The 23,527-nt window shown below is 38.4% G+C and overlaps 2 protein-coding genes across 8 annotated transcripts in view; both read left to right on the top strand.

Annotated features, from left to right (window-relative positions):
* LOC141619426 (mechanosensitive ion channel protein 9-like) overlaps window positions 1-20,791 on the top strand; it is a 56,204-nt gene extending 35,413 nt beyond the window's left edge. Inside the window, exons 1-8 of one of the 4 annotated variants that reach the window (XM_074436445.1) lie at window positions 13,208-13,322; window positions 13,477-13,562; window positions 16,382-17,270; window positions 17,392-17,533; window positions 18,851-19,144; window positions 19,853-20,061; window positions 20,145-20,371; window positions 20,457-20,791. In XM_074436445.1, coding sequence (XP_074292546.1) covers window positions 16,438-17,270; window positions 17,392-17,533; window positions 18,851-19,144; window positions 19,853-20,061; window positions 20,145-20,371; window positions 20,457-20,494 — 1,743 coding nt within the window. In that variant the 5' untranslated portion in view covers window positions 13,208-13,322; window positions 13,477-13,562; window positions 16,382-16,437 and the 3' untranslated portion in view covers window positions 20,495-20,791. Of the gene's footprint in view, window positions 1-13,207; window positions 13,323-13,476; window positions 13,563-16,381; window positions 17,271-17,391; window positions 17,534-18,850; window positions 19,145-19,852; window positions 20,062-20,144; window positions 20,372-20,456 lie in introns of those variants that run through there. The other 3 variants (XM_074436446.1, XM_074436444.1, XM_074436443.1) reach the window with 3 other exon arrangements.
* Window positions 350-13,111, top strand: LOC141619428 (uncharacterized). Of its 4 annotated transcripts, none has more exons than XM_074436448.1 (10): window positions 8,924-9,186; window positions 9,890-9,989; window positions 10,095-10,190; window positions 10,330-10,410; window positions 11,012-11,053; window positions 11,502-11,540; window positions 11,628-11,696; window positions 11,969-12,038; window positions 12,151-12,352; window positions 12,662-13,111. In XM_074436448.1, exons 2-10 carry the CDS (start codon window positions 9,952-9,954, stop codon window positions 12,787-12,789), a joined length of 765 nt encoding a protein of 254 aa, XP_074292549.1. In that variant the 5' UTR covers window positions 8,924-9,186; window positions 9,890-9,951; the 3' UTR covers window positions 12,790-13,111. The 4 variants fall into 4 exon arrangements, with proteins under 4 accessions (XP_074292550.1, XP_074292551.1, XP_074292549.1 ...); XM_074436447.1 differs by having other exon boundaries at window positions 8,924-9,209; XM_074436449.1 differs by lacking the exons at window positions 8,924-9,186; window positions 9,890-9,989; window positions 10,095-10,190; ... (2 more) ...; window positions 11,502-11,540; window positions 11,628-11,696 and adding exons at window positions 350-398; window positions 1,749-1,844; window positions 3,939-3,980; window positions 4,486-4,518; window positions 5,058-5,126.
* Window positions 20,792-23,527: the final 2,736 nt, after the last annotated feature.

The following is a 23,527-nucleotide window of genomic DNA, read 5'->3' as shown; positions in this document are numbered from 1 at the left end:
TTACCGTAGATCCAGGTTCGAATTTGTATTTCTGCAAATTGCTCGTTAATTTTTTGGGATTAGGGTTTTATTGTTTATGTTGGATTAATTTTGTACAAGTTTCCCCCTTTTAATAAATCCATAATAATTTATTCAAGGTCCGAAAGAAGTAGAACCCTATTTAGTCCTTCTCTGAAGATGCCTAAGGCTCTTGTTGTCGAAGATTTTCCGTCATGGTAATTTTTTATTTTATTTTTTTTGGTTATTATTGTTTTATCAATCAATCAATTGATATGTACTTATTTCTGAAGTAGTTAGTATTACTTTTGAATTGATTCTTTGTTTTATGTTTTATTTTAAGCTTTGGGGAAAACCAAAGGAATGAAGCGTATGGATGGTCCTCCCTTTTTTGCTTCTCGGTATGGTTTCCGTCTTTCTATTCTCCTGCTTGTCCATGTCTTTCTGTGATCCCAATCGACATCATGGCTATGCAACCTATGAATGGGTAAGTAAGTCTGTAGCTGGAGTGAGCAATATATGCATAAATTCACAACTTTATGTGTACCCGTAAATTAAACTTTCTAATTTGTAAATTGTCGTCTGCACTCAACAATATTTTCCTAACTTTTGACTTTTTAAGACTTATTCACTAGTTTCGTGCTAATACCACAGCGCCCCTCATTAAAAAGTGGCAAATAACCGCCCTTCTTACTCATGTTGTATCACTAACCGATTAAATACCTCGCATATTGTCTGCTGAATTTAATAAGTGACAGTTAATTACTTTCCATTTAACCGTGACCAAGCATTGTCTGCTGATTAAATACCTTGCATATTGTCTGCTGAATTTAATGCTTGATCTGATCTGGTCCATTCTTAGTTTAAAAAAGCGCGCTTGAGGCGCGCCTAGGCAGGCGCAGTGAGGCGCCAACCAGATCGCATGCATCAGACACTCTGAGGCGCATGGAGTGTAAAAGGGGCAACTAAGGCGCACCCAAGGCGCAACTAGTGAGGCGCACCGCACACGAGGGGCATTAGTGTGCAATTCCATATTTGTTTTCAAAATTCTTTTATTTTATACTTCTTTTCTCCCCCTTATCCTTGATTTTCACTCTTTTTAAAAAAAGGGACTATGCTTGAACAAAATTTAAAATATGGATTTATACATTCCCCGTGATTTTTAATCCCCTCCTGGACCAGATCAAGCATTACACCACTGGTTAAGTGGGGAGGGGGATCTGAGTTACTTAAATGCAGGTTCAGGGGAAAAAGAAGGCAGTGGTGGGACTGGGTAGAGGAAGATAAGCGGTGATACCGGTCAGAAAGTCAGGTAGTGCTCCACTACGAGGTCACTGCCGGACCTCTGGTTGTGGTCGGGTGGGTAGCAGTTGGTCGAAATTAGAGGAGACTAGGAGATAGGTCACAAGGTTAATGTACGCGGGGTTGAGTGTTTTTAATTTGTACAGCTGAGGTCCTCACCCGATGAGGGTTCTTAAAGAATCATAAATTTTGGACATATATCATAGAGAGAATCTATTATATCAAGTGCCCTTGTCATTCCAAGGACGTCACATTCTATAAATTACAGAACTCGAGATCATTTCACCTCTTCTGCTTTTGTGTTTCAATTCTCTTTTTTAACTGGGCTTCTTTTAACCTAGGACTATGGTCCACTATCCCAGCAACTTAATGTGTAGCATTCATGTATGCTGTATGCATCTATGATTTTATAATGTCTACTGTTTATTTTTTTATTTTTTGCATTGAAGGTCTGCTAGAAAGCTTCAATTGGACAAGGATTCCTCTTTTGGAAAGAAGCCTAATACGACAAAAGCTAAGGGGAATGCAGAAGCTTTTCATTTTCGGTATGCTCATGGGTTCTTTGCTCTTTCTATTTGATACTATTTTTTTGGACCGACTGCATGTATGTATAGACTTTATAGACTATAGTGAGCATTAATTTCATCTTTCGCGTTGAAACTTTTGATGCCTAAACCCTAATGTAAGGAGCATTATGAAGGGACCGCGGTACATCACATGTAGCAGCGGAAGACAGAAATGCGGTCCTCCTGAGACCTATTGCATTTAAAAACTTGTAAAACTGGGTAAAGGGACACATACTTTATGTGTAGACAATAAATTGGTCTAACCCCGAAAATACGGAGTCTCTAGTGTATCCACACCGGCAGATAGACTAACGTTCTCAACCCTTGAGACGACCTCGGAATAATATAGAGAATCACTTTTCTCACTTTTATTGTAAGTATGAGAGTAGACGATATCCGAACTTGTTACTGTTGTGTATTCCTTAAAAAAAATACACGAACATGCACTATTTATAGCCAAAGGATAACTTAGCCATCAAGTAATGTCATTGCCCTCATTGGTGCACGTACACATACAAAATCAAACTTTGCTAAGAAAACCCTTAAATGAATGGCACGTAGCTGTGAACCAACATGTAATGTTATAATTATCATTACATGGATATACATGCCAACGTGGAGGCCTCCAAGACCTATCCACATTTCCGTCTCGATCTCTCATACAACTGTTTTTTCCGATATTAACTATATTCCCGTGTTAGCGAGCAATATAAAAATATGTCGTCGAGATTATTTAATTAATTATCTCATAATAAATTAAATAACCGTAAACGTTAAATATCACACCGTAAGTGTGTGACCACATAGGTTCATCGCTAAACCGGTAATAATTAATCTCATTAACTACTAATCGAGGTTGGCGTCTAACAACACTCCCCGACGGCCGGATAGTGTGAATACCAATATTCACTGTACTTCACTGTACTCGAACCTGGTAAAGGATACTGTATTTATTTCCCTCCATCGTTCCAACTCCGGATCGTCCTAGGGTATGGTTTGACTGTCAAACCCCACTAGATGACCACTATGTTACATGTCAATCACTATTGGTCGGGAATGACTTTAAGAAACTCCTTTCTTAAATCATTCGTCTACCCTGGCCAAGGTTTTTATATGACCAATAAGATTAATGACAACATAGAGTTCAAACTCATTACCTTGAGCTGACGGATTCCATCTTGACTCACCACTAATTGCATAGGTACTCAATTATACCCAATGACCATTCAACTAGCATTTTTACACACTAGGTGTCCGGTATCTAAGTACAATAAGTAGTCTATTAACTACAATGATGATCTCGGGTCAAAGGATAAAATATACAATTACTCCTTAAGAGAACTTCCACATTGACAGCATAGGTAATAATAACCATTTGGGAAATCTCACTGTTGATCACGTTCAATAATCATATCTCCATATGCATTATCTATATTATAACTTAATGAATGAGATCCATTAATACTCATCCTATGAGTACCGTTATCAATATATTGGTCTATCCAGATTATCATAGTCCCATTCTGATAACCCCACGACCAAGAACACTTTTAGACTAAACTCTATAATACTCGACTCTCATTATCATAATCTCCATTATGATGTCAAGTATACCAGTTTAATCAAGGACTTATCAACGTATTAATACCATAATAAGATAATAAGGAAAATGCCATCTAATTATTAATTTCCATTAATAATTACACTGTATGAAATTTGTTCAAAACGTTTCATAACGATTGCTCTGGGGCATAGTTCCAACACATTATGCATCTAGGATCATTGATTAGCAACTTTGATGAATGATATTGTGTACATGTAGCTTCACCTTTATGATTTGTTGCTGGTTAATTTATCAAGGGAGCCTGTATTGTATCCATATGCTTTATGTTTCAGTTCTGAAGTTCCATTTGACTACTTTCAGCCAATTATAACTTGTACCTTTCACATCTATGATCTATGTTTCCTCTTTTTTCAATCCCTATGTGCTATGAATACATATAGCAGAAGTGCTACTACTATCCTCTTTGATAATTTTTTGATGTTTCTTGTTTCAAATTTTGGCGATTGAAGGCCTGTTGAAAAGAGTCTTCTGAAAGCAAAGAAACGTAACAGGTATGATTTTATGTTCGGCTACGTGCTCTTACTTGTTCCATTTGAAATTGTATATTTTATCGAGGAATTTTTTAGGCCCTGTTAGACATGAAATAAAGAACCCCTTTCCCTGAGCTTGCAAATGCTGAACACAATGTGTAGTGAGTTGTGTCCAATCACAATTGATGTGGTTGAGGAAATTGGTTAGTATCCTTTTTTTATTTCGAAAGTCCGAAAGATGGAAATTTTACCTGGCTAATTTCAAGCGACTTTGTCTGTCTTTTGAATATTTCAATTTGAATTGGGTTAGACCAATCTAGTACCACAGTTGCCCGTCTGTTGGCTTTTGCAAACAATTTAATGTTGTACGACATTCATATTTGTATCTATTTTCTGGTAATGTGTACAAACATCCCCTTTATTTACGCATTTTTACTTTGTAAGTATATTATACTCGAATGCTGTTAGTTTATTCACTTTTAGAAAACTTTTGAATGATTTACGCTTGTGTTTTATGCATTTGAAGGTTTGAAGAAGAGGATGAGTCTCTAGTGACTGGGTATGTGGAGGCATTCTTGCTCTTTCTATTCGTAACTAAATTTCTTTTCCCTTTCTGTAGTTCCCCTTGACTGACTACTTGTATGCATAGTGCGTGGTATATAGTATAGACATACATTGATCTAGCACTATAAACTTCTCGCGCTCAAGTCCCAAGTCCCAACTCCATTTTCTGAACCACTCTGGCCTTAAAGATAATAAGTTGGCGGTTGATATTGTTTTGTTTATGAGGTGCCATAGGGTTAATGGGATAAATATATAGATGCAACTCATGTAATCTATTTTCATTACTGCATCTGTTCGTAATATGTTTCAAATCCTAATGTTGAATTGGGCTTCTTTGAACGTAACACAGCCGCTGCCCGTTCCCTCAGAATTCTATTGGGAGTCTCTGGCATGTATAGTTGTAGTTGTCTTCTAGGAATGTGTATCCTCTTTTTTCATTATATATTTACTATGTGTACATTGCGCTAGGAATAGTAAGTTATCCCCCTTGCTAAGCTTTTCAACGATTCACGTTTTTAATTTTTGCAATTGAAGGGTTGTTGATTTGAGTGCTGTGACTGAAGCAATGAACCGCAAGGTGGATATGGATGACATCTTTTTTGGGTATGTCCAGTCATTTTTGTTCTCTCTATTTACAACTATCTATAAACCGCTGCATTAAATGTGTTGCCACTCATAGTATCATTAGCATGGAACTGTTATTTGTGCCGGTTATGGACCCTCGTGACATCATTCTTCTCATCCATGTTTTTAATGAGTTTGATGACTTGATCACAATTTGGTGTCGTAATGAATTGCAACTACGTAGCTGGAGTATGAGGAAATGAGCCATATTCCCTGTATGTTTAGTTTTGATTCCATGTATGTTACGCTGATGCGTTTCTCCTTTGGTCATTGCTAGGGGGTCTGAATGAAGGATTGAAAAGACAATCTAACGAATTTGCAACTGCGGCCTTATCGTACCTGCAGGAGAAGGTTAGTGTTTTTTAGTCGTTTTATCCTTCATTCTGCCACCGAATAAAATAACCATCCAAGCTTCTACCGTAGTTTGTTCTTCCCTCTTTTTTGACGTATTTGTACTAACATGTAACATGGTTGGTGATAGGGTCACAAGCTGGAGTTGGTCAAGGCGGGTTCATATGAAGGACTGGTGTCCGGGAGGTTTCATCACAACTTCAAGGCTAAGAGGGCAGATGATCCTCGTGCTCCTGTGGAGATGTATTTCGCCCAGCTCTCTGATGGTGCTACGCTTGTTGTTGAATGCTGCGTCTCTTTGGGAGAATCTGACTCTCTTCCATGTACGTAATCATTTTAATCTTGCAAGGTTCTGATTGTTCCTTTGTTATTATTAATTTTCAAATATTGATTCGAACATTTATTATTTATATCTGCAGATGAACGAGATAATCAGGGTTGCAAATACTGTACCGAGTTTATTCATCACCCCCATGGACCCTGTGAGGGGATAATATGGGGTCGATATGTATGGGGTCCAGGGGTAAATCAGTATACTGTTGTGTAAGCTAAGTTAACGATTAGGCACCTTGCTACTTATTAAGGAGTATGCTATAAACTAAGGGGTATGTTGTAAATTAAGGACACTAAGGTTGGACTTGTTATGACTTCTGTAGCATGTTATGTAAGTATTTGTTTCTGTTCTTGGCGTTATGTTGCCATCAACTCCCTCCGTATTAGGTTGTTTTAACATGTAAGATTGTCTTCCGTAAGTTTTCGGCTACTCCGTATAATCCATTCTCTAGAATAGCTTATGTTAAATCTTATTAGCGAAGTTGCCCTATCTCTTCTACTGTCATAAAATGAATTTTTGGTTCCCTGGTTCGGACAATCTCTAGCTTGTATGTAGAGGTGAGCAAAATTAGGTCCGGGCCGGACTGGACCGGACCATTTGGTCTGGATCAAACCCGGACCGAATTATTTTGGTCCGGTCTCTGGGCCTCATTTTTTGAAGGTTTGGTTTTCGGTCTGCTCCGGTTCAAGACCGGTTAATTTAGGTCCGGACCGAATGGACCAAATTTCATGTTTTTAATTAGGCAACATTAAAATATTATGAATTAAATTGATATTTATCTTTAAAAGACATTATAAATTAGTATTGTCAATGATTTTCATAAAAAGAGTCGTCTAATTATTTAATTGCATTTTATTTAGCGGAATTAAAATGTAATTATCGTGTACGAAATAGTGAAAAAACTAATTTTAGGACCATTTTGGTCCAAGATCGGACCGGACCTAATATTTCGGGTTTGATCTAGTTCAAAATCAAAAGTTTTAAGTCTGGTCTTTGGTCCACTAAATTTTTATTTGCGGTCTTCGATCCTGTCCGACTTGGTCTTGTCTGGGACCGATTCTCGGCCCTACTTGTTTGATTAACTCGATCTGAGACGCAAATTGACCCGACAAAAGTCAACCTTGCACGATTAACTCGATTTGAGACACAAATGGACTCGAATTGCAGCACCCGAACCGAAACCCGAATTGTTCCGATCCGAGCTTTGTTGCACCGTTTGCGTAACTGACCCACGTTGAAATGACGATGTGAATCCATTGATCCTGAAAATGACCGGACAAAATATAACACTAATTGTTTTCGTTAAAATAAATGATCAAATATCACTAAACAATAAATACATAATAGTCTACCTTAAAGGGGGTAAATTGGTTTGATTATCACCCAAGTGGAGATATTAGTTGGGGATGGAAAAATATTTGTCGTGTCAAGGAAATGTTGGCTTCTAGTTACTTGAATGGACAATGGACAATGGGCAGTAAGGGGTATACTGTTATTGAAAGATATGAGATGCTGAGACTAAGTTCCAGACTGTGTGCAGTGGTCCAAGTAAGTTTGGAACAATTGGTGCATTTCCATGCATCAATTTGTGGGATGATTGATAGCAAGGAAGGCTCTACAGTTGAAGGAGAAACTATTTGCATTGGGTATTATTGCTGCAGATGACCTTTGTTTATTATGTGGAAGTGACACAAAATCTACAGAACATCATTTTAGAAGTGTCCGTGCAGTAGCAAGATGATTTAATGTTATGGCTTGATCAGATGCAATGCACTGCTCTAAGGAAAGTTATGTTGTTGTGTCTGGTGCATGCCATATGGCATATACTATCAGATTTGGATACAGAGAAACAAAACAAGAATAGAGGGGTGTGTTCTGAGACCTGAGATTGTCCTCAAAATGGTTTTTAGAGAAGTGCAGAGTTGGGTGAAGTCTAGGTTTAATTCATGTATTGATAGACGAGATAGGGATTGGCTCAATAGGTTTCACTTGTTTATGTAATGCCTTATTGAGGTATTGGAATTGGATGTCTTGAAATTGTAGCATGTAATAACTGTTTGATCTTAATGAAATTTTTACATTTCACCAAAAAATAAATAAACTAAATACTCCCTCCATACCAGATCAATGGTAACACTTACCTAATACGGCCGTACCACACCAATAGTAACATACTATAAATGGGTTATTTTTTTCCAATAATACCTTTATATCCTTGTTATATTTACACAAATACCAAGTAGTAGACCTCTCACCAACCTAACATTAATCCTTATTATATTCAGCTTACTTTCCATATTTGCCTCTGCTTTTACCTTTTTTTTTTCTTAAAAACCCATTTTTTACTATGTTACCATTGGTCTGGTATGAAGTGAGTACATAATAATTAAAACGTACTTTTTTTCAACTCTTCTATAGGACCGTCCTATAGTATATGACAAGCCCAATAAAAGATATTAGGTTATTAGCCCATCAAGAAGAGTTAGATAAGGAAATACAGTAAGAAACTTAAAGCTACTAATCATAAACCTCCGTTCTCCATCTAATCATCGTCTTCCCCACCACCTCCATATTACTCGGTCAAAACCTGCAACCGTCGATCTCACGTCGTTGTCACCCCGTTCACGCTCTACCTTCGCCTAACAACCGATCAATTCACACGAAAGAATTAGAACGTCGACGGCCACCATATCGCGATCTTCGTCAAGCAGCAGGTTCGGAACTTTCTGTTAAAAGAACTTATAAGATCAAATTTTGAACTTCGAAGTTCTGCTAAATAATTGCTTTACTTGAACTTCTATGATTTAAATTGAAAACTTCCAACTTTCAAGTTCAAAGTTACACACCTAATTTATTCTTTTTTATTAGCCAATAAACTTAATTTGACAACTAATAATTTTAACATCATAACATATAATTATATTTTGAATGTTTCGCAAGTTTTAATGAAAACAAGTCTTCTATTAGTTCATTAAAAATTTGGAAATCTACTATATTTGTATAAAGTTGGAGTTTTAATTTAATAACCAGAAAATTTAGTTTAATAACTCAATGTTTTAAGAATCTTGCTTTATTCTTATACACAAACAAGGATTTTTAGTCTAAAAACAAGGAGTTTGACAATCGACAACTTAGTTTTTTAAGTTCAAAACTAATATTCTTATTAAGATGATTACTTATGGGGAGGAGTTACGTGGATCATCATTGATCGACAAGCTTGGTGGTCTGATCATGGTGGTTTAAAGCGGTAGTCTAGTCTAATGTTGGGGGATGTTGAAAAACGGAAGAGGCAAACTTCACATGATTGTCGTATGATCAGTGCTAACGATCCTAATTCCTGAATACCTAAATTAGGTATTTCTGCTTTTGATTCTACAGTAAGCTCCTTTTAATTTCTGCTTTTGATTCTTACTACTGCTATTTATGCATGTAATTCTTGTTATTTTATCGTAGATTATTCTTAATTGGTAATTTAATACGAGTAGTCCTTTTGTTCCATCATTCGTTTACCTTTATTATTCTTTGCAAGAGATATTTTAATCACAAAACAAATAAATGATTGAGACGGAGGGAGTATTATTGAAAGTATGATATTCGAGCATTAGGGTTAGGGTTGGTCGGGTGAGTTGACCTTATATGAGAGTGACGGTTCTTGATGAGTTTATCCTTGGATCTTTTACTCGATCGTCTCTGTTCGGTAATTTGTTTACCTTTGTTTTTGGCACAAAGATCAAGAAGAGAGCAAGGGAGCGGGGAGGTAATGTTATTGGATAAAAGTGGACAATAATATATGTGGTTCGTTGATCAAATTATCCGTCAAAATTATTTCCGATATAGATTGGTAAACTAGTGAATGCAACTTAAAAATGAAATAGGTAAACAAGTGACCGGGGATGAGGGAATAATCATTAGGAAATTAAACTATACATTACGCCTTGACTAATTTCGAATTAAGAGTAACACGAATCAGGAATATATTGTCATATTATTGTGTATTGGTCTATGGTAATTAGGCTTACGGTTTACTAATCCGTGTTAGGGTTATATCACTATATAGGTACGAGTATTGTATTTTGTACAAGGTCCGAAAGAAGTAGAGCTCTATTTACTCCTTTGAAGATGCCTAAGGCTGTTGTTGTCGAAGATTTTCCGTCATGGTAATTTTTGTTTTTGTTTTATCAATCAATCAATTGATTGATATGTATTTCTGAAGCAATAGTATTACTTTTGAATTGATTCTTTGTTTTATATTTTATTTTAAGCTTTGGGAAAAAGCTTTCTCTCGGCAAGGCTTCCTGTTTGAGAAGGAAAACCAAAGGAATGAAACGTATGGATGATTCTCCTTTTTCCGCTTCCCGGTATGTTTCCGGCTTTCCTTTTCTGCTCATTTATTATAATGAGCTAAGACGACTTTGAGGCGTTTTCCCTCGTTTATATTTCTTAACCTAGGACTATGGTCCTCGTTTATATATGTTTTTTTAATTTTTTGCATTGAAGGTTTGCTGGAAAGGATTCCTCTTCTGGAGAGAAGCCTAATACGACAAAACCTAAGGGGAATGCGGAAGCTTTTCATTTTCGGTATGCTCATGGGTTCTTTGCTCTTTCTATTTGATACTATTTTTTTTGGACCGACTACACGTATGTATAGACGTTATAGACTATAGTGAGGAGTAATTCCATCTTTCGCTTCCAAACTTTTAAGAGCATCCACAATGGTAAGCTAGTTGCTACTAGCTTACCATTGCCACATAAGATTTTCAAGCTACAATATTTTTAAGCTAGAAACTACTACAATGGTAAGCTACTAGTGTTGTGGCTTAGATGGGCCCATATGCACAACAACATTTCTGAAAATGCAATTGTACTTCATGCCTATTTCCACGTGTATTAGTTTAGTTGGCAGATTTTTTTTGTAGGACCATTTGAGCTACTAGCTCCATGGAGCTAGTTGCTCAATTTAAGCTAGTTCAATAGGAGTGCTCCAATGGTTAAGCAAGTAGCTTGAATTTTTTTTTATTTGCAAGCAAGTCCTTTTGGGTAACCATTGGAGATGCTCTAATGCCTAACCCCTAATGTAAGGAGCATTATGCATCTAGGATCATTGATTACCAACTTTGGCGATTGATATCCTCTTTGATAATTTTTTTATGTTTCTTGTTTCAAATTTTGGCGATTGAAGGCCTGTTGAAAAGAGTCTTCCGAAAGCAAAGAAACGTAACAGGTATGATTTTATGTTCGGCTACATGCTCTTGTTCCATTTGAAATTGCATATTTTATCGAGGTAGTTTTTGGGCCCAGTTGGACATGAAATAAAGATCCCCTTCCCCGGCCCGACCTTGCAAATGTTGAACACAATGTGTAGTGATTTATATATAGTGAAAGTCCGAAAGAGGGAAATTTTACACGGCTAATTTCAAGCGACTTTTTTCCGTCTTTTGAATATTTCAATTTGAATTGGGTTAGACCAACCTAGTACCACTGTCGGCTGTTGCAAACAATTTAATGTTGTATGACATTCATATTTGTATCTATTTTCTGGTAATGTGTACAAACATCCCCTTTATCTACCCATTTTTACTTTCTAGAGTATATTATACTCGAATGCTATTAATTTATTCACTTTTAGAAAACTTTTGAATGATTTACGCTTGTATTTTATGCATTTGAAGGTTTGAAGAAGAGGAGCCTCTGTGCTATGAAGTGACTGGGTATGTGGAGGCATTCTTGCTCTTTCTATTCGTAACTAAATTTCTTTTACCTTTCTGTAGTTACGCATGTATTTTATGCATTTGAAGGACGGTTGATTTGAGTGCTGTGACTGAAGCAATGAACCGCAAGGTGGATATGGATGAAATCTTTTTTGGGTATGTCCAGTCATTTTTGTTCTCTCTATTTACAACGGTCTATAAACCGCTGCATTAAATGTGTTGCCACTCATAGTATCATTAGCATGGAACTGTTATTTGTGCTGGGGTTATGGACCCTTGTGACATCATTCTTCTCGTCCGTGTTTTTAATGAGTTTGATCGATCACAATTGATGTCGTAATGAATTGGAACTGAGCCATATTCCCTGTATGTTTAGTTTTGATTCCATGTATGTTACGCTGATGCTTTTCTCCTTTGGTCATTGCTAGGGGGTCTGAAGGATTGAAAAGAAAATCTAACGAATTTGCAACTGCGGCCTTATCGTACCTGCAGGAGGAGGTTAGTGTATTTCAGTCGTTTTATCCTTCATTTTGCCACTGAATATAATAACCGTCCAAGCGTGTACCGTAGTCCTTTTTTGAGCTATGTGTACTAACATGGTTGGTGATAGGGTCACAAGCTGGAGTTGGTCAAGGCGGGTTCATATGAAGGAAAGGTGGCCGGGTATGGCATGATATTTCATCACAACTTCAAGGCTAAGAGGGCAGATGACCCTTATGCTCCTGTGGAGATGTATTTCGCTCAGCTCAATGATGGTGCTAGGCTTGTTGTTGATTGCTGCGTCTCTTTGGGAGAAGCCGACTCTCTTCCATGTATGTTATCTTGACTGTTTGAGACTATATATTTAAACAATCCGTCTCATTGTAGGCGTACACTATCCGTCTGAAGCTGTAGACAGATAGTGACCCTCTCACAAAATGCAAGTGGGAGGGCAAGTGGGGGTATCCATTTCCTACCCACTTGCACTACCCACTCTCATTTTGTGAGAGGGACACTATCCGTCTACAGCTTTAGACGGATAGTTTCCGTCTAAAGTAAGAATTTGTGATATTTAAATTTTAAATCTCGCAAGGTTCTGATTGTTCCTTTGTTATTAACTTCCAAAATCATTATTTATGCAGATCAACGAGATAATCAGGGTTGCAATTACTGTACCCAGTTTGTTCATCACCCCCATGGAGGCTGTGAGGGGATGATATGGGGTCGATTAGTATGGGGTCCAGGGGTAAATCAGTATACTGTTGTGTAAGCAATAAGTTAAGGATTAGGCACCTTGCTACTTATTAAGGAGTATGCCATGAACTAAGGGGTATGTCGTAAATTAAAGATACTAAGGTTGGACTTGTTAAGTTATGACTTATGTAGCATGTTATTATGTAATTATGCTATAACTAGTTTTATTGCCCGTGTAATACACTGGCTGTTTTGTGATGCTTTGCAAAAATGTAAAAACTACACTTCTCATTTGAATGTTCCAAGTCTCCCTTAAAATGACTTTTCCATTTTAAGCTTAAGAAAGGTCAAATATCATCCCATTTATGAATATATGACAAATTTGTTGTTTTTCCATATGCACAAACTACTAATATCTAGGCACTTTGGGCTAGTTTTAAGTCTCAGCTCTCCACCGTATCAGCGGCTCATTTAGATCAGGTCAGTTTTACTAGGTCGAGCTCTGAATGTTGACGGAGCAGATGTTGATAAAATTTTGTACGATGATGATAAAATTTGATCAACAGGATTAGAAAGAAGTGAGATTATGTTTTCGCTGGCCATGCAATTGTAAGTCCATATTCCATTTTTTCCTGAATTTCTGCTCGCTAATACCTGTATTACTGTATAACAGCTGTATTAATAATTGGATTTTCTCTGAAATCAACTGCTATTTGTTCATGTCTTACCTTATTCACATAATCACATGTAATTCCCTCTACAGGTTTCAACTGAAAATGAACTGTCATTACTATAAGTCCATCTTCCATTATTTTTCCGGCATTTCTGCTCACTAATTCCTGTATTACTGTAAGTCCATCTTCCATTATTTTTCCGGCATTTCTGCTCACTAATTCCTGTATCGCATCTGTATTGTTTTGTTGGGTTTTCTCTGAAGTCAACTCTTATTCCTTATTCACTTGTAAATTGTAATTCCCTTGGCATTTTTCAACTGAAAATGAACTGTCAGAACCAGCTCTTTAAACCCGGCATTAGTTCATTTCATTATTTTAATCACTCTTAACTGTACATAACATGGATTATGTACAGAGTATTTAATTACTCCACATATATTTGATTAATCTAAGTGCGTGTGATGGCGACGGATCTAGTTGACTTTTACATGTAAACTTGTCTAGAATAGAACTATTATTGGTTTTGATACAACAACAACAACAACAACAACAACATCAGAGCCTTAATCCCAAAATGATTTGGGGTCGGCTGACATGAATCATCCTTTCGAACCGTCCATGGGTGAACGCACGCCTCAAAATGCGAATAAAAAGGGAAGATGAAAAACAAAAAGGGAGAACGAAAATGTAATGTAAAGTCAAGGTGAACTAAGGGGTTTTAAAATCGAATTCCGTCTTTCTTTTATAAAAACTTAAAATTTAAATCGAGAGAAAAGATTAAAACGATTTTTAAAAACCGAAATAGAGTTAAGGATCCGGAATGAACCAGGTAAAATCTATAAGAAAGTGGTTGTTGAAAAAGTGTGTAATAAAGAAGAGAAAAATAAATAAATTAATTTCTTTAAATCAAATAAATAAAAAACACTAAGTCTGTCAAAAAAAAATATCAAATACTAAAAATCCACATGTATCATTTCCCTCCATTGTGCCCTCTCTGTCACCATACTCTCCTCAAGCCCCAGAACTCTCATATCGTGCTCTATCACTCTCAACCATGTCTGTCTCGGTCTTCCTCTCGCCTCTAGGGACCTTTTTTCGTTCTCCAAGTCTCCACCTCCTAATCGGTGCGTCCATAGGTCTCCTTCTCACATGGCCAAACCATCTTAGTCGGTTTTCCATCATCTTGTCTTCTATTGGCGCCACTTTTACCTTTTTCCTAATCACCTCATTCCTTAACCGATCTTTCCTTGTATGTCCGCACATCCACCTCAACATGCGCATCTCCGCCACACTCATCTTTTGAATGTGACAATGTTTCACGGCCCAACACTCGGAGCCGTAAAGTAGGGCAGGCCTAATTGCCGTGCGATAAAATTTTCCCTTTAATCTTTGGGGCATATCTTTATCGCATAGAAACCCTGAAGCACTCTTCCATTTCAACCATCCCGCTTTAATTCTGTGAGCCACATCTCCGTCTAACTCCCCATCTTTTTGAATAATAGATCCAAGATATCTGAAGAAATCCGAACCCTCAACAACATTCCCATCGAAAATAATACTCCCCGCCTCTGTCGATCTCAACCCCGCCACCTTAGTGAACTGACACCTCAAATACTCAGTCTTACTCCTGCTTAGCCTGAACCCACGAGTCTCTAAAGTCTGCCTCCACAATTCCAACTTTCTCTCCACCCCCTCTTTTGTCTCATCAATCAACACAATATCATCAGCAAACATCATACACCAAGGGATGTCGTCCTGAATATCCCTTGTCAACTCATCCATAACTATAGCAAAGAGAAAAGGACTAAGTGCGGAACCTTGATGCACCCCAATGGTAATAGGAAATTCTTCCGTTCTCCCAACATTAGTGCGAACACTTGCACTAGCCCCCTCATACATGTCCTTTATGAGGTCAATATATTATTGGTTTTGATAATTGGCTAATATTAAGTCGGTCTTTCTGTACACCAAAAAAAATGTGTCTTGAACGCTTCTTCGCAGGCGAGGTTGTATCTGAGATCAAGTTGGTTGTTTCTTTACTATACTACTCAAGTCTTTTTTAAGTACGGAATAATATAATCTAGCTGGTTTATGACAGTGACTGTAAGATGGACTTTGGCTCAACTCCCTCATTAAGCGTTCATGTTCTCCATGTTGCGATTTTTGAACCTAATAAAAAAATTACAATTTGATGTTATTTTATCATGTTTTAAATCAATATAAGGCAGTTAATTGTTGGAAACTGGAGCACACATTCCTCTTTTTTCCTTCTTTAGTTTCGTTTCTTTTTCTTCTTTTGCTCATACACATTCATGTTCATAATCATACCTCGCAATTGTAAACTCTAGGCTTCCAAAAATTTGTCTAGCATGGAGACCGTGGATACAAAAGGGGAGGTTGCCTCCGTTTCTCCTGAAGAACAGTCTGAAACCCAGCCTTTACAAAATCCAGATATCGAAAACCCAGTTTCAGGAAGTGAACAACTAATTGACGAAGACAAACCTCCACCTAGTCAAAATAAACACGGCTCATTTTTGACATGCTATTTGCCAATACCTAATCCCCTTTATTATCTAATCTGTTTTTTGCTCTTTGTATGTTTTACACCAGTGGCATATGCTTTAATAACAGTTGTTACTGTTGCCATTCTTCCCCTGTTACTAGCCGCATTTGTAGCTGCACGATTGGTTCAGTTCCTTGTCAAAGATGTAGACATTGAAAAACACCTCGAGTTTAAGGTTCTTTTGCGCTACTGGGTATTTATGGTTGTGATGTTGCTTTTGGTTGAAGTAGGGTTATTTTATCCAATTGCTAAGTATGTTCCAGGGTTAAAACTTGTAATTATCATAGGGTTGCCTATAACTAAGTGGCTTAAGATAATTTGTATATTAATTGGAATATACCTTATAGGCCAAGTTATTTGGGGCTCTATATTTCTCATGCTACTAAAAATATTTCCAGAAAATGATGAGAGAACGCCTTGCATTATCACAGAATCAATTTCCGAGATCATCGGTTGTCTTCTGTTCTTGTGGGCAGAGGTTGTGGTCATGAGTAGCGTCCCCACTTTTAAGGAGAGCAAAATATATGGAATTTACACTGAGAAATGGATTAAGGTATCACTATTTCTCCTCATAGGTTATAACATCATTACTTTGTTAGCTCATTTATTTGTGTGGTCTTTACCAAAAATTTTTGGTGGTGAAAGTTTCAAAGATGCAATGTCATGTGTTTGCTGTGATGGGTTAGGGAAGAGTGCCTTTAACGAAAAATATCTGGTGTATGCTGTCAATGGTACAAAGAGGAGCATCGTCTTCATTCTAAGCATGGTGATGCTTTTGCTTACATGGGTGTTGTATTTCGGCAACCACCTAAACACAAAACCCGAGGACAAGAGATTTTTGGAATTTGGTACTTGGACTTTGGTTAGTCTTTTAATATGCTCTTTTCTTTGGTTGATCAAATCTTGCATATGCTTGTATTGGGAGACTCGTTCCGTGTATGACAGATTACATACTAAGGTTACGGCTATAGGAAAGCAGTTGTACTTCTTTATTTTACTCAGTTACACCCACTATGAGCGTGTCAACGTTCCCGTGGATAAATCTGCTGATGACTCTGATTGTGGATTGTCGTGCTCTAAAACACCGCCTAAAAAGAAGGTACCATGGGTCCTTTTGGATACTAGTAATGAGGGTGGTGTCTACAATGTATTGGATAGGAAAATTGTGAGGGCAGATTTGATAAATCATACAAGTTCAAAGGCATCCACATATGGAATACAGAAGGCAGCTGAACTTTTTTTTACTGCCCAATATGCGTTGTTGAATGAGAGTAACTATATCGAACATTTACGAGGCAATGATTCGGAACACACTAATGAGTAAGAAACTTCACTTTGTTTTACCCTTGTAACTTGTAAGAGAAGATCATGATACTGCTTAAGAAACTTTACTTTCATAAAATCACTAGTAAGATCTCTTTCTTCATTTTGTTTGGAACAGGAACTGTATAAAAACATTGATGACGATTGTGCAAGTTGAAGGTGAAGCTTATTTCGAGGATGATTGGGAAATGCTTCTTGATCTGCTTCCTGATGTAAAGACCAAGGAACAAATAACATTGGAGAAAGTTAAAAAATTTCTGGTACTTCAACCGTCCTTTTTTTTTTTTTTTTGGGACATTCTCTCGTGTACCCCTTAACTTTTTCATTTTCTATGATATACCCCTCTTTTCATGCAAAAAAACTTTGACTGTCAATAACTCTTGGTTAGAGGTTCAGAATACGATAAACTTTTTTTCCAAATTGACCGTCTTTAAGAGGTCTTCCGTTTGAAAAATAATTCACCGACGTCTCAACTCGTAGTCGGGAATTATGGTCGGTCAAAGTTTATTCGTTAAAAAATGTTAGACCAACCATAACTACCGGCTAAGAGTTCAAAAAGCGGTGAATTTTTTTTTCAAATTGACGGCCTTGACGAGATAATTGGTTTGGAAAAAAAAAATTACTGTTCCGGGTGTAATTACGGAGCAGGATTGTGACCACTCGACCTTGTGGAATGATGTCGTTGCTCGTCTCTTCCTTTCACTCTTTCCTGTAAAGATAAAGATTAACAAACTGAGGACTCGGCTTGGGGCCGAGCGTACTCACTCCGACGCTCAAGTCAGTAAACTTAGAGAGATAAGTTGTATGTTACTTGGCAAAGTATATTGTAGAGAGATAAGGGAGTTTATACCAGATTATTGGATTGTGAGATTATTAGATGATTTCCGGATCTGTTTTCTCAATGAGAGAAGTTGAGTATTTATAGACTTTCACCTTTTGTCACGTAGTGGCCAAGTGGCGTAGCAGGTGGAAAGACTGTCTTACCCTCGGCCGAGGGACCCAGGGCAGGCCGGCAGGCCTGGTTGACTCCATGCCGAGGGGACTGGATGTGAGTACACGGATGTGCCTCTCGGTCGGCAAGTTTGCCGAGCCGAGACCCAAGTGACAGGCCGACAGGCTTCGTCGGCTAGGTTGTTTTTCCTTTGACTTGTTGTCTTTTGGCTTTGACCTTTGGTCAATATGTTGACTCGGTCAGCGGGTGCAGAATATCCCCATCAATTACCGTTTTCTAAACTCGTAATAGAGAATTATTGTCGGTCAAAGTTTTTTTTTGCGAAAAACGAGGGGTACACCATAGAAAACGAAAAGGTCCAGGGGTACACGAGAAAATATCCCTCTTTTTTTACATCCTATACATTAGCTTTGCCTATTCAGGATGTGGGAACGGAAATAATAGTTCTCGAACATCTTTTTTCTGTTTTATGATTGTGTTCATTTTAAGTTGTTAGAAGTTAGAACCATTTATTGGCGAATATTAGCTGATGTTATACAAAGAAGGTAGAATCAGTTATATTAATCAAAGTTAAGAGAGTCGGATTAAATATAATTGACAACTAAAATATGTTTATGATGATCAGGAAAGAGCCCGCAGTAGTTGCATGTTTCTTTCAAATACGTTTATTAGTGAAAAGGAGGTGGTGAAATGCTTGAATCAAGTCATGAGTGGGATTATAATTGGTGCGATCTTTATAATGTGGTTACTTCTCACTGGGTTGGCTTCAACGAAGGTACTCGTCGTCATAGCATCACCAGCGTTGGCGGCCACATTTATATTCGGAGACACGGCTAAGGCACTGTTTCAAGGTCTCATCTTTGTATATGTTGTTCATCCCTTTGACGTTGGCGACCTATGTCTCATTGACGGAGAATTGGTTAGTTATGTTTAGGTTACTTTTCACATATTGTTTGTATTTACATGATTTACTTACTAATGTAGATTAGACCTGGCAAAATGGGTCAGACCCGAATGACCCGACCCGAAAAGGTTGACCCGAGACCCGAAAATGACCCGAACTTGCTTGACCCGAATATGACCTGGAACCCGAATTGACCCGAATTGACCCGACCCAGTCCCGACCTGAACATTGTCTGACCCAATATTGACCCGACCCGAGGTGACCCAATCCGAAAAGACCCGACTCATAACTTACCTGATCCAAATGATTTGAAGTGACCCGAAATGACCCGAAACGACTAGTACTAACTCATATTAATACTATATATATCAAAATAAAGTTTCATTGGTTACAATAATTCCTAATAAATGGTTAAATTTGTAAAATAATCTTTTTAAATCAAAATAGTATTAACTTAAGTGCTTAGCCATTAACTCAAAAGCAACCCGACCCAAAATGACCTATACCCGAAAATGACCCGACCCGAAATGACCCGACAACAGGTCACCCGAAATTGACCCGAAACCCGAAAGTGATCCGATCCGACCCAACCCGACCCGAAATACGTGGCAGACCCGAAATGACCCGACCCAAATTGACCCGACCCGTACCCGACCCGAGTGACCCGTTTTGCCAGGTCTAATTGTAGATACCTAATGCAATAACCTTGTCTTTGGTGTGTAGGTGGAAGTTGTGAGAATTAGCGTTTGGTGCACCACATTTTCAAATGTTCGCACCATTGGTGAGCAGCAGCAAGTTATATATCCAAACTCGGTGTTATCCCAAAAAAATGTCATCAACTACAAGACTAATTTCAATTGGACTGATCGCATCGACTTCCTATGTTCCAAAGACAAGAAAATAACTATACCTCTGAAACAAAAAATTCAAACGTGAGCCTTTTGTATGTTGTTATCAGTTATCACACATCTTGCTCCTTTGCACTGAATTTAACCGAGTGATATTTCTTTTTTAGTTATCTTGATGACGAGAAGGAAAGATTCGTTCCAAACTTTCACAGCGTGGAACTCGTAGAGATGGGAGACAAAGCCAAGATTGTTGTTCATGTCAAGCATAATATACCAGAAATTAAAGGTTGGACGAACTTTGAATGTCTGAAAGCGAAGGAGGTGCGGAGATTTGAGTTTGGTGTTCATGTACAGAATCTCGTGAATGAACTAGAATCGGGGACAAAGGCTTCGGGTTAGCCTTTTGATTAAGCTTGTCTATAATGAGGAAATTTCTCTGTCGGAGTAATGCTTAAAGTTATTTATTACTGTAATTGCAGAATCAGCAGGAATGGAAGAAGTTCGAACTCAAGGATGACTGCAAATGGCACAAGACACAGTAATTGTCGAAAAATAAAATAAAATGGATAGATATAAAAAGTACCTGTTTTAAGAAGTTCATGCGGGATATTGGGTTATTTAATATTTACCTTGTGAAAATTATTATTGTTGGTTGAAAAACTTTTCCATTTCTTTTTTTAATTTTTGGTCGCTTTACAATCGAGTTCGTACAACTTATAGACGAGATTCATAATGTTTTTTTTTTCTTTTACTTACTCGATTTGTTATTTGTATAATTGTGTCTACTTTGGTTTAATAAGTTTTGTTAAATTGCCTACGCGCCACACTGTTTTTTCGACTTTGCCCTTGACTGTCATACTCGTATTTACAAGCAATACAACAATGTATTAGAATCTTTTTTTTTTTTTTTTTTTTTTTTTTTTTTTTTTTTTTGACAACTGTAAAGAAAGTTTCTACAATCCTATGGCCTGCCGAGCCAGGCCGTGTGCCACACTATTAAGGTGCCTCGGAATAAAGCAAAAACTCAAACAATGAAAAAACCTAGCAGAACTACGAATCTCCTCCAGTAAGTCCTTAATAAGGTGATCTGTTTTAGTCGATTCAGCAATCACATTGATCAAGTGTAGACAGTCCGAAGAAATGTCGAGATGGAGTACACCTCCAGACCTCGCCCAAGAGACCACATCCCTGACACCGAGAGCCTCTGCCTGAAGAGCCGACTCCGCTCTAGTACTCACCTGCCGTCGCATACACTCACGCCCCATCTCATCATATGCTACCCATCCAAAAGCCGCCTTAAAAGACCGATCCCAACTCGCGTCCACCTTAATCTGAAGTGCAGAACATAATCCCCGTTGACCGATCATGTGAAAAGGAATCCCATTCCGTAGGTCTACTTTTTGCTGATCAATCTGGTCCCCATAACACCCTCGAGGCTCCTTGAAGGACCTCTTATTATCTACCTGATTGCCCAGAATATGCACCCTCTCCTTAATAGAATCAAACAAGACACCACTCAAAACCGGAAGGTTGGTCGCCATATCGTCAAATTTTACCTTGTTTCGAATAACCCATATACCCCAGATAATGGCAATGAATAGAATAACTCTTTTCAGTCCTTCCTCCTGCTTGTCCAGATAATGAACCCAGTCAATAATCCAGTCAGTCATAGTGAGGTGTCTCGCGCCTTCTACCCTGATACCCAGATTCGACCCTGCCCAGACCCTAGCCGAGGAATCACAGTCCCTAAACAGATGCTCGACCGTCTCCAACATACTACGCTCAGTCCCACAGAAGCCACAGAGGACATCATCCCCCATATTTCTTCGTTGAAATTCGCTACCCACAGAGAGCGTACCCGTAAGAATCCTCCATATAAGAATTTTCCAAGTGTTAGGAATCGGCATAGTCCATAGATACTTTTGGCAAAAAACCTGTCCACGTTTACCCAGTCTAGTGAAGTCTTTTTGGGACCCCTTTCTGCTTATATACTCCTCGAAAAACAGCCCATAGCCACTCTTTACCGTAAAACACCCATGGTTAGAGAAAGGCCAGTACACCTCATCTTTCAGGCCCTCCGTCCTAAGCCTGATTGCCAATATCCTTTCCGCCTGTTCCTCTACGAACAAAGACCTTATGAGCTCTCCATTCCATTGCCCATTTGGGGAAACGAGGTGGCCCACTTGCAAATCAACAAGATGAACATCCCCATGGCCTAGCCAGCAATCCTTGGGTTCCGGGAACTCTCCTCCCACCCACCTTGTCGTCCAAACATTTAAACGGGAGTTACCACCAGGCTTCCACCCCAAAAAACCTTTGAGATTCTGAAAACCGTACAGAATACTACGAACTCCCCACGAGGAACTAGTCCCTGAACAAGGTACTGATCCCGCATCAACCATCTGAGTCCCGAAAAGTTTTTGCCTAAAAACCTTGCTGAAAAAAGACCTATCTCCCGAAATCAAACGCCATCCATGCTTAGCCAACAAAGCTTTATTCAAACATTCAATATTGCGAATCCCCAACCCTCCTTTACATTTAGGAAGGCTCAAGAAGTTTTTACTACACCAGTGAACGCTCTTCCCCAGTTTACACCCCGTCCACCAAAATTGTGCCAAGAGAGAATTAATCTTCCTTGCCACACTTACCGGAATCTTAAAAACCGATAGAAAGAAATTTGAGAGATTGGAAAGGACCGAGGAAACTAGAGTCAAACGCCCAGCTGGTGATAGAAAAATACCATTCCATGAGGAGATCCGCTTAGTCACATGCTCCACCAATGTTTGAAAAATGTCCTTCTTAGACTCTTGAAATTCAGCAGGGATACCAAGATATTTCCCAATTCCTCTATTATTCCGGATATTGAAGCCTTTAAGGATTCGTTGTACCGCAGCCAGAGTCATATTCGGACTGAAGATGATTCCTGATTTTGCTGTATTTAGTCTCTGCCCCGAGGCCTCACAATAATCGCTGATCAACGTTATAAGATGAGAGGCTGAATCTCCCTTATCCTTGAAGAAGAAAATCGCGTCATCTGCAAAGAATAAGTGAGTCATCGGCTGTACCCCCCTGCATAAAGGAAACCCATGCAATCGGCCAGAAACTCGGGCATATTCAATATTTGCCGAAAGAACTTCCATACACAAAAGGAATAGAAAAGGAGATAGAGGATCTCCCTGACGAAGACCACATTTGGGCTTGAATTGGGGTAAAGGGACGCCATTAAGGAGCACCTCATAACTCACCGTGGTAACACAGTTCATGATAAGTCTTACTAACTTCGTCGGGAAGCCAAACTTAATCAGCGTCATTTCCAAAAAATCCCAGCGTACCCTATCATACGCCTTACTCATATCTGCTTTAAAGGCACACCGCCCCTGCGAGCCTTTCTTGAAACGCGCTATGTTGTGGATCGCCTCATGTGCCAACAAAATATTATCGCTAATATTCCGACCCGGCATAAAAGCATTTTGGGATTCACTAACTAGAGATCCCATAACCTTGGCAATCCTATTCACAATGCATTTGGTGACCACACGCATAATCACAT

The sequence above is a fragment of the Silene latifolia genome, chromosome X, assembly GCF_048544455.1.
Source record: "Silene latifolia isolate original U9 population chromosome X, ASM4854445v1, whole genome shotgun sequence".
NCBI classification, from domain to species: Eukaryota; Viridiplantae; Streptophyta; class Magnoliopsida; order Caryophyllales; family Caryophyllaceae; genus Silene; species Silene latifolia.
This window is presented reverse-complemented; position numbering and strand designations above follow the sequence as displayed.